Here is an 11,172-nt window from a genome sequence, read left to right as displayed (position 1 = left end):
AGCTTCTCAGAAGGAGAACGAAGAGAGCTCAGTATATTAGTATATGTCAGTGCTGCACGAATACAATACTTTTTGGTGAAATGGGCCAATTGAGGGGGTACTATCACAGATTTATTATGGGTACGATCACCTGGAAAGAAAAATGAAGTAGCTGCTACCAAAAGCGAGCAGACATGAGTCGAGTTGAGCCAGTACCACACAGGGAGGAGAGAAGAGAGGGGAGGAGAGAGAGGGAAGGAGAGAGGAGAGGGGAGGAGAGGAGAGAGGAGATGAGACATGTTTTAAGTATAATATCTCCCTATTATGTGGTCTATAAAGCTTTTTTATAGGAATGTCTAGATTTCTTGTTGTTGTAGTTTTTCCATCCATATTCAAAGGGTATATACATGTTCTAGGAGGCAGTTGAGTTTTAGAACAACACCTCAGATACTACGTCGTTCTTATTGATTCCATCAAGTCCTATGACATCTAGTGGCAAATATAACCACTGCACTTGAAAGATTTTATGTGGTCTGAAACCAAAAAAATCACAGGTCAAATATATTTCATGTGCCATTCCTTGTAATGGCCATAATCCTGTACGAATATTCAGGTCAGGATGGTGTATGCAAGGTGCTCCTCTGCTTGTAGTTCTAAACTGAAGGGTCAACAGCAGTCGACACTGAGGAGGTCTCTTGATTACCAAATAAAGTGAGCCCTACTTGCGTAAAATACCAAGAAGACCTACACTCGATTGTCACTATATTAGGTAGGCCACATCTGGTCGTTGACACAAATAGCCTGCTCCTCCAATTTTTTTTTATTTTTATTAAACCTTTATTTTACCAGGGAAGTCCTATTGAGACAGAGGTCTCTTTTACAAAGGAGCCCTGGCCAAGACAGCCACAAAGGGTTACAATTCAGTACAAACACATTAAAATCACAGCAAAGCATTAGCACACACCATCAAAACGCCAACAGGGCACATGTACACACATCCACAAGACACAATAGCACACAATACGACATAGCATGATCAACAAGCAGCATTTATCACACGCCTACACGGAGCAGCACACAAGGCATCAAGGAGCACACAGACACACTCACAGAAAAAACATAGCAGAATACGTTTCCAACAGAGCACCTAGCCAAACAGTGAATCAAGTGGCTGCAACTCGTATATAAAGCACATAGACATGGTGAAGGGGTTTAGTTGTTGTTCGACGAAACATCAGAACGGTCAAGATGCGTGATCTAAGCGACTTTGACCGTGATATGATTGTTGGTGCTGGACGTAGTGGTTTTAGCATTTCAGAAACAGCTGGTCTCCTGGGAGCTTCACACACTACAGAGTATCTAGAGTTGACAAAGAATGGTGCCAGGAACAAAAACTATCCAGCAAGTTGCAGTTCTGTGAGTTCAGTTCTGAAAACACTGTACTTTACATATGAGAGAGGTCAGAAGAGAGAGGTCAGACTCCTTCATGGTAACAGAAAGGCCGCAAACGCTCAAATGTTTACTACAGTGGTGGGCAGAAGGGCACCATATTAAATCCATGCCACGAAGAATCCAGGGTGTTCTGGACGAAAACAAGCCAGTACTAGATAGATGTACCTCGGTGACTGCCACTGGAGGTTTGGTCCTGATGTCTGCCAAGGTCATTTTTCAGTTTTTACAGATTATTGAAGTGTAAATTGTAAGTTTTTAAATGATATGCCACACATTGAAATCAGCAAATATTTGAAGAAGATATGTTCTGTGAATGTTGGTACACCTAAAATCACTAAGCAGAGAAAAGGGTCTTCAACTGTTCACACTTCTCACAGGACAATGGATTTTGACCACAAAATATCACTATTTAGTGATCCTAAAACTGTTGTTTGTTATATTAAGTGGATTCTTCTCAACTTCAATTTTCGTAATATGAAAAAAGGACAACAAATTAAAAAACGTATTTTGCCCTCTAGCACATTTTGAGGACTGCAGACATCAGGACCAAACCTCCAGTGGCGGTCACCAGTTAGGAGTTGACTGACTAGTTCTGGATTCTCTGGAGTTTCATTATATCGCAAAAAGATCCAGCAAGTATAAGGCCATAACCTTAATTTGTGTACATGTTAATAATGAAGTAGGCTAGTGTAAACATTATCTAGCAGCGTTATCATAATGAAGAGCTATAGCCGATTCAGCTCTCAGAATCCCTACTCCATTGTTATGGTTATGGAATTTGTAGCCAAACGTTGAGATGCTGTTGCCTGTTGGTGCACTGACACAACAGTATCGATGTCCTGAGAATTGATTGATCTTCGTAGCCCCTCCTTACACGGGGATTGACAAGATTGCTAGAACACCTCAACTACAGGCAGATTTGCAAGCGCAGAGCTAACACATTCATGACTCACAAAATAGGAATCGGTTTGTTCAATTGTGGCCTTGTATGACTATGAGGTGTGAAAACCTGGGCAGGTGACTTAAAAGTTTAATAGTGGCAATCGTGGATAGGCTATTAGCCTACATTTACTGATCCATTAGCCAACATCTTCCCCCATTCAGATTAGCCTGCTCCCGCCGCAGCCAGCACCATCGTGGTGGAGGAATGTAATGATAGCAGCCACTGCCACTATAGCCTAAAAGAAGAGAACGGTGGGCTAGCATTTCTTCTGATACTCAGAAATCGCGGTGCTTAGGCTATGCGGCACATGAGGAGCCATGCCTAGCACATAGGCTACCACTTTCCATGTATCCACGTTTGTTTGGTTGTAAACCCGGTATTCACCTGACCCACGCAATAAGTAGCCTAACACAAAAACATAAACACTGTAACAGACATTCATTAATTGCGCCGACTATCGCCGACTGCATGCGTGCGTGGACACGGGAACCGAGATCTGTAAACTTTAGGCTACTTACCATTTCACCAATCGGGAAAAAGTGATTTCTTCGAAAGCATTTAAACATTTGTGAGTGTTTAAATTACCATAAGTAGACCGGCAGAGTGAAAAGTTCTCAGATTTGTCCCAGAAGTGTTCCTTCCATTGAATTTTCTTTCGCCACAAGATATTTTCTAGGGGAAATTAGGAGGAAAGGATTCCACTATCTGAATAAAAGACGGAGCAGAGCATGCGCAATGGCCATACCTTTCTTCTCAGTGTGTACATCTGTCCACGGGCACCTCTGCACCCGGGTGTAGCCTCATCACAACAAAACAGCCAAGTTATGAAAGACCCTACTTGCCTCAACGTTTCAGTCATCGATTCAGGATATTCTTATAGTCCACGATTTATCATAAAATAAGTTCATATCTATCTATCTGTCTATCTATCTATCTATCTATCTATCTATCTATCTATCTATCTATCTATCTATCTATAGCGTTGCCAAATAATATGCCTACTACAGACTTGTAGGCTATTAAAAACATAGGCTATGGTTATTTTAAGATGCATTCATAAATATATAAACTTGATTTCATTCAATGAATATGTTTATCAGATCCTGGATTAAAATATAAGCTATGTCAAATAATAAAGAAGTAGGACTATTTAATGTGTCCACCAGTCTGAGAGAAATCTCCAAATGCAGTTCTTCAAAAGACAACTAGGCTATTCTTCATCAAACTGGTCAGAAGTAGCAGCCTAGGCCTATCATAGATAGGCCTATGTAGGCCTACCGGCTGGTCTATTAGCTGGACATTCTGAGAAATTACCTAATGTTTGATGTAAGGATGAATAGTGCAGAAGAGGTTGTTGTGCTCATCGTAAACATGCACTCAGGCATCTAATTAACAATTGAATGGATGATGACCTGTCATGTCACTAGCCTTGAAGACGCACGTCAATTTCCTTTAATGTTCTCGACTACTTGTTAAATATGCAAGGGGTGGGTGAGGGTATAAAAGCCACCATAATCTCCCAGAGGCCAATTGCTCATCCAGGTTGGCTCAACATGCATTCATTGGGAGCTCTAAGTGTAGCGCTGCACGCATCTTTACTCATGCTGCTGGCACAAGGGATTCACAAAACCAAAGATTTAGTCCCTGTAGGACTACACCGTTCTGTCACGAACCGCTCATCTGGATACCACCTGCCGAATTATATGATGCACCTCTACAGAAATTTCAAGTCAAACCTCACTCGGCCTATGGAGCAGAACACAACGAAGCAGGCAGACACCGTCAAGAGTGTCATGGCAAAAAGTAAGACTTCCTTCAACTAACTTGTCGTGTATAACATAATTTGACACCGACCTGTTGTAGACCTGCGGAATAGCCTTTTATTTGATTATATAAACACATGGCTATTTGTGAGGCCATGGCTATGCGGCTATGATTCGTTTCTAAACCTGATTCACAAATCCTAATATCTACGATTTTGCTGTTTTATGTGTTTATAGGCCTATATGATTATTGATTATTATCAATAATTGATCATTGAGTTAGAGGACCACCATCCTGTATAATTCCTTAAATTCTTGCGCACTGCGGAGGCCTATCTGCGCCAGACGCCCTCTGAGGCTTCAATCCACATCCATTTAGAGAGCTGAATAACCGTACAGGGATCAGCGTGTGAAAAGACTGGTTTTCAGTCTAATTCTCAAAGCAAACCTCTTTTTTCTTAAATAGGTGATGTTTATTAGATGCCTTGCCAGACATCCCTAGACAAATCTGTTGTTAACTCAAATCAACAACTCGCCTCAGTTCTTTTCACACGTCCCTTGATTAGATTAGAGGTCGACGGCGTCTTGAACAAGGCGGGATTTTAGCATCACCGACCTACTGCGCTCCCAGCTCTGAATCTAATTTAACATCGCTGCTAGGTGTTAGAGTTCTTACCTATTTGTTTGATTGAGGATATGCAGAAGCCAAGCCGAGGACGTGTTAAACGATTGGTTTCGACCCGGTGTTTGCTCTGAGTGGATTAGGGAGAAGGCCTCATCCTGCCGTTGCAATTCCATGGGTACCCTTTCAGACAACCATCAGGAATTAGGCTTGGTTTGTCTAAATCAATCGCATATCATCTAAACAAATGTAGATGCTTTGCACCTTTAATCAACAAATAAACAGCACCAATAGAATAAGACGTTGGACAATAGGCTAGTACAATGCATAAAACGCTTTAATCTTATTGATTAATTATGTGCCACACCTTCTCCAATGCATCTGAATTCATGTACTTCACACCTGTGAGCTCCAGGCCACGGGAATGAATGATTAAGAGAAGACACGAAATGCATGACTTAAGTTTCTTTACATGATCAGGCTGAACAAGAACTGCTGCTTAAAAATATAGTTATGAATCATTTCATTCATTTCAATCCCCAGACTTTATTCACAGGTCCTTATTGTCCTATGGTATTCATTTGGGCATTTTATTGTCAAGGTTTTTTTCTATGAATTGTCTGTTATAATAGACCGCTTGATCAACAGCTTTATAGGCCAATCACTTGTTAATTAAGAAAATGGCAACATTTAGTTGATAATGTGATACCTTGCAATAACCCTTGCATCTCCCTCTCTCTCTCTCTGTAATAGGCTTGTCTTACAATTACAGGCACTGGATCGTCACCTTTGACCTCAACACCTTGCTGGCTGATGAGCAGATTCAGACGGCGGAGCTCAGGATCAGGTTCCCCCGGGCGGCGAGTGATGACTCCAACGTTACCGTGGAGCTCCGCCATCAGCATGACTCCCCATGCCGTGCGGCCCGGGGCTGCCTGGAACCCCAGCTGGTGGGGCTACTGGCCGCCTCCTCCTTGGTCACCTCCTCGCGCCACTGGAAGGTGTACAACGTGACAAGTCCACTTCTGAACTGGCTGGAGGAGAAACGCATTTTGAGGAGGAGGAAACCGCCCAAGACAAAGAGGGGCCTGTTGTTTCCAGGTCCTACAAGGTCGGCCGGCTCGAGGACTGAACCCAGTGTGAGTAACCGGGCCTTGCTGGTGGTGTTCTCCCACACGGGGTCTGTGGAGGGCTCGCAGGCCAAAGCCAGCCTCCTCCACACGGCTGAACAGTCCAAGTTTTTGTCCTCTGCTGAAGTCACCAAGGTGCATCAGCCAAAGAGGCACAGGAGCAAACGGGGCCAGGGAGAAAATTCAATAAGAGGCCCCCAAGTGTCCAGGAGAGCCAATGAAATGTCTCTCTGTCGAAGAGTGGACTTGCATGTAGACTTTAATCAAATAGGCTGGGGCTCGTGGATTGTCTTTCCTAAAAAGTATAATGCTTTTCGCTGTGAAGGGACTTGCCCTAGTCCTCTGGGAGAAGACTTAAATCCAACAAATCATGCTTATATGCAGGTAAGTTTCTCAGAAAATGTATGATTTCTAAAAACAAAATGTATTCCAAATCTATTTGTATTATTCTGTCCAAAGCAATCACAACACATGTTAAGATGAACATTTTATGTTTATGTTCATACAGTGAACATAATTGAGGTTTGTTTTGACAGAAGCTCACGCCTGTCTTGTCTGTTTTATCTCCAGAGTCTGCTGAAACACTACCACCCTGACAGAGTCCCATCAGCCTGCTGCGCTCCCACCAAGATGAGTCCCCTCAGCATGCTGTACTATGAGAACGGACAGATGCTGCTTCGACATCACGAGGACATGATTGTCACCGAGTGCGGCTGCCAGTGACAGCACCACTCATTTCCTATGGACAAAGCTCAGGGGAAGTGTTGCTGGGGGAAATTACAGTGCTGTAACTGTAATAGAGCAAGACATTGTTGAAAACAAAAAGAGAACACTTATAGCCGCAAGGACAAAGCTCCCTGCTTATTGTGACTGTGCACTCCTCAACAAGGTTGGTGGTTGTGTACCCAGAGAAGTTGTCACCAAAGATGTGAAGTACGATAAAGATTTGGGGTTGGAGTACTTTTTTTATTTTTTTACCAGAAGTACCTGCAAAGTACCTTAAAGTGATCTTGTTTGAATATTCAACCTTTTGATAATGTCACATGATCTAAAATGAAACTTTTAGAATGTCCATTCCAGTGTAATATGAAATGGTAATACTATTCATTACTCAAGCACTGCTTATACTGGGAGTATATATCACCATGTGTAAATAATGTATAAAATGTATTGTAAATACTTAAATAAAGCTTGAATATTTATGGTTATGTATATATATGGTATCTATATTACATTGTGCATCCAGAGAACTGTGAGCTAAGCCATACATTGATGAGGAGTTATAATATGATGTGTTTACCTGACGCATAGTACACAATTCACACATGGGAAGGACATAAAACATTTCCTGACACAAAAGGAACAATCATGACACAGAAACAATCACTACACTAACAACAAGCAAGGCAAGTCCCAGTTTCAGACAAACATCACGTCACTCATGGTTTCAAAGTTCATAGTGGGCTGTGGAGGACAAATAGTTTTGAATTGTGACAATAGCCTAAATCACATTAACTGGACAAGCAATGCTTACCTGTAGTTTGTTAGATAGGCTACTAATAAAGGTAGGTCTGGACATTCCTGCTTAGTTTGTGAACTGATCAATGTGACTGTGGTTGAAGTTAGACACACAGGGTTCAATATTCTGCATGTTCATTGTCCTCAGATGCTTTCACTCTATTGTAAAAGGATTTTCCAGAATGGTGACCATGTCTATGTGGAACGAGAATGTGTCAATAGTCTAACCACTAACCAGGACTGAAAGGTAGGTTCTATTTAATCAGTTTCATCTGATTTAGATAAACTGTTTATCAGGGCTACTCAAAGTAGTATAATGAGTCTTATTAAAAATACTGTAGCACAATGTGTCGCCTATGATAGCCATATTGAATGGCATCTTATTATAGCCTATTATAAATATTATAATGCTCGTTTCAAAGAATAATATGCAGTCAAAAACGTATTTCACGTCAGCCTTGCGTAAGATACGCGCAACATTAGATACATAGACATTAGACACATAGCCTATGTTTAAGAACTCGTGTGATCTATGTTGGGAAACACGTCATTAAACAGGCGTGTAGTTCGTAAAGTTTTATGAAAAACCTTGATGGAAACCTCAAATCGTCCTATATCTGAACAAATGTAGGTTAGTTTCTGCATTTCTGCAGCGCACATTTGATGCGCAAAGTATAGTGCTGTTCTTTTTTTTTCTTCCTTAGTGCAGTTAGGGAAGTGCAGTTAGCGCTATGTAAATTTATCTCGCACTTGTCTCGCAAAAATCACTTAACCGTGGTTGTTATCATTATATTGTGCTTGTCTGTTGACTGCTATTGATTACCTTCGGTTAAATGCCGCACTCTTTTACAAAACAGTGAATTATCTTTGGCTAAAAATACACAATCACCAAATTAGACTGCGGGTGTGTGAATGAATGGATTTCATTGGTCGGTACGCTCAGTCAGTGACATGCTAACATTCACAGCTGTCAAACTCTGTAAAACCGGGGGTAGGTTTTCGCATGGACCTCGGAACAATTTGTGTATTGACCTATCTTTAACAGTTAAAGGGCGTCTAATTTGATAAGTAGCATTCCTCTTGCTGCGCCAAGTTGCCCACGCTGTTTCGATGCTCATAGCCTAGCCTACACTGATTTGTATTAGGCTAGTCTACTCATAGCCAACACCGATTCTACTGCCGATATGAGAGTGTAAAACATGGTAACGACGGTAGGAGTGATACTTAGTAGCTGCTTGTTTGTCTGCTTGATCGGACCTTCTGTTCATCATCAGGGTTTGACGCACCAGAATCATGGCTGAGGCTGTGGCTAACGTCGCAAGGAGGATCAATGAAACCGTAGATGAAGGAAAAGATGCCCTGGGTGAGTGAATTAAAGCACGTTTGTGTTGTGGTTCTATATTTGGCCAACAGGTGGTGTCCACGGCTTAAGACTCTGAATTAAGTTGTTCTCAGTCTCTAGAATCACAGTATTCAGTATTTTATGATGAAGGAAAGAGAACGGAGACACGCATTCAATTATATGGTTATTAGATATTCATGATGTTGGTTTTCGCTTTAGTCCACCCAGCATAGTGATCATTGGTGATTGGTTGTATGATCTTTCCATGCTCAAGCTTCTCCAATAGGGGGTCTATAGTGACACCTGGCTGACACCAAGGTCCAATCCCAGCTCACCCCTTGGCCCTAACGCTTGTGATTGTTCTCAGCACTAGTAGCGAGATACTGTATCTGACAACTCTTCATAATTTTCCTCCATTTTAGATCTGTCGAACTGCAAACTGATTAATTTTCCAGATGGAGTATTCAAGGTCCTTAGAAGTGTCACGGAAAACATACACTTTATCACACTGGCCGACAATGAGATAAAGGCAGTCAATAGAAAATTTTTCGCAACCTTCACTCAACTGAGAGGTATAATCTATTATGTAGATAACTAATAATTCATTAATTTGAAATCTTAAAAAGCAGATTCACTGATGTTTTGGTGAAAATGTATGAGGTACTCCCAATGTTCTCAAATACATTCCAGAGTTGGATTTGCAAGGCAATGTCCTCACCAAACTACCAGACGCTGTGGGAGAAATGGAGCATTTAACTAGCATCAACCTGGCCAAGAACAAGTTCTCTGTCTTCCCTGTGAAGTTGACTGAGATACAGACACTTGAGAAGATCAACCTGGAAGGGAACGACATTACTGGTAATAGACATATGCACAAAAACATATATACACTGTATCTTCAGCATTATAAAGTAGCTTTCTTATAAAGTTATTGAAAACATTTCAGTGTCAATGATGAGAAACTAAAGATGGACAACACTAATACAGACCCCCCCCCCCCAACAGAAATCCCACTGGAGAAGCTGTCTGCTATGCCGGCCCTGAAATGGATCAGCATGAGGGCAAATCCTTTGGATAAAGACACTCTTACTGCAATTCAAACCCCTCAGAATTATGAGATAGCATCGTCAGTGGATGTCTGAGGAGTTTGAACTGAAATTGGACTTTGCTATCTGCATGCTGTGCCTTTTACGCTCACAGTGGTTTAAATTGTGGTTCCTCTGTGATGATAATGATTGATTGCATATTAGTGCCTTTCCACTTCTCCAGACGTCCACAGCAGGTAGTTCACTTCACCTACTACCAGCAGATCCTGATACATCATTACCTCTACATTATTATAGTTCACAGTATTTGTGGGTTACATTTATTCAAACACTGTAAAATATGATATTTTTTAAAAGTGAGGAAACCTTAGGAAAATTGAGTTAAAGAAACTTATGAGAAGATTTTTTGCAGGAACACTGATAACTTAAGTTTAGTCAACTAAATTGAAATGTCTTTAAGAAAAAAATCACCATAAAAGTATAAATAACTCAAAATGGGTAATGTCAACAGAGCACCAAAAATTAAGTCAGATGAACGTATGTTTCAAAGTGAGGCATGATATTTTACAGTGTACCAACATATTGCCATGAAGTCATTAAGAAGTCATTAAGTGGCTTTGTGTTATCATGTGTGTTAATACAAATTGACTTGCTCTTTTATCTTATTGCCATGGGTCACAATCACAATTCTATTGCCAAGGCTACAGTAGGTCAGTAATGTACTGTATTTGCCATGGGATATTAAAGTTGCTTATTTAAATGTATCTGTCTGATGTGTTAGAGATAATATTTGGCTAAAGAATTGTCTTGATAAACATATAGAAAGAGTTGCTTTTAAGTATGAAGGACCCCTCCCACAGTGTCAGACCAACATCTGCACCTGCAGCAATACATAGCGTTTTCTCCGGTTTTCTCGGAACTGCGCCCCCACAGGCTCTGCAAGTAAGTGCACTGTCTCCATCTAGTGGGCAAACAAGTCCATGCACCTGTATGGTCAAAAGTCTTATAATTAATGTTGAAATACAGACATATCTAGCGCTACTAAACACCTCAAGCTCTACTCTCGGCGGATGTAGAAAGTACATGGTTTCCTGAGTAAACTTGTCTGAGACTATACTGAGACACCAAGCATAGTTTTTGATGTAAAAATCTAAATGTACTTGTCAATGAAAAAATGCATTTGAAAGGTGGCCGTTTTGTGGTGGGTTCTGTTACTATGGGGACTGACTCACTGACGGACGGACGGAAAGAAGACGTGACACCGGCCAAACTAAAGTCCCCCCCTTCGGCTGTCGCTAGGTGGGGGACAATCATGTTTTAATTATGTTGTTTTGGGGCTTTTGGGCAGTAATCAGTACAAGTATAGAACATCAAGGA

General features: G+C 41.2%; 2 protein-coding genes across 2 annotated transcripts; both read left to right on the top strand.

The window, feature by feature from the left end:
* Window positions 1-3,927: 3,927 nt before the first annotated feature.
* Window positions 3,928-6,612, top strand: ndr2 (nodal-related 2; the record flags this gene model as incomplete). Its single annotated transcript, XM_084456076.1, has 3 exons — window positions 3,928-4,177; window positions 5,513-6,273; window positions 6,460-6,612. The coding sequence occupies 3 exons, from the start codon at window positions 3,928-3,930 to the stop codon at window positions 6,610-6,612; spliced, it is 1,164 nt and encodes a 387-aa protein (XP_084312202.1).
* A 1,551-nt stretch (window positions 6,613-8,163) lies between these two features.
* lrrc20 (leucine rich repeat containing 20) lies at window positions 8,164-10,442 on the top strand. The gene is made up of 5 exons (XM_084455919.1): window positions 8,164-8,398; window positions 8,682-8,770; window positions 9,172-9,321; window positions 9,440-9,607; window positions 9,755-10,442. The coding sequence occupies exons 2-5, from the start codon at window positions 8,701-8,703 to the stop codon at window positions 9,889-9,891; spliced, it is 525 nt and encodes a 174-aa protein (XP_084312045.1). The 5' UTR covers window positions 8,164-8,398; window positions 8,682-8,700; the 3' UTR covers window positions 9,892-10,442.
* The last annotated feature ends 730 nt before the right edge of the window (window positions 10,443-11,172 follow it).

This window comes from Borostomias antarcticus (genome assembly GCF_949987555.1).
Source record: "Borostomias antarcticus genome assembly, chromosome: 22".
NCBI classification, from domain to species: Eukaryota; Metazoa; Chordata; class Actinopteri; order Stomiiformes; family Stomiidae; genus Borostomias; species Borostomias antarcticus.
The sequence above is the reverse complement of the archived record's forward strand: the minus strand, read 5'-3'. Positions and strand labels throughout refer to the sequence as shown.

What these genes read in the sequence shown, in the direction of transcription:
- lrrc20 (XM_084455919.1), top strand. Translation starts at nt 8,701, where the DNA reads ATGGCTGAGGCTGTGGCTAACGTCGCAAGGAGGATCAATGAAACCGTA. An exon ending in TGAAGGAAAAGATGCCCTGG is followed by an intron (nt 8,771 to 9,171) that starts GTGAGTGAATTA and finishes CCTCCATTTTAG; the next exon opens with ATCTGTCGAACTGCAAACTG. An exon ending in GGAAGGGAACGACATTACTG is followed by an intron (nt 9,608 to 9,754) that starts GTAATAGACATA and finishes CCCCCCCAACAG; the next exon opens with AAATCCCACTGGAGAAGCTG.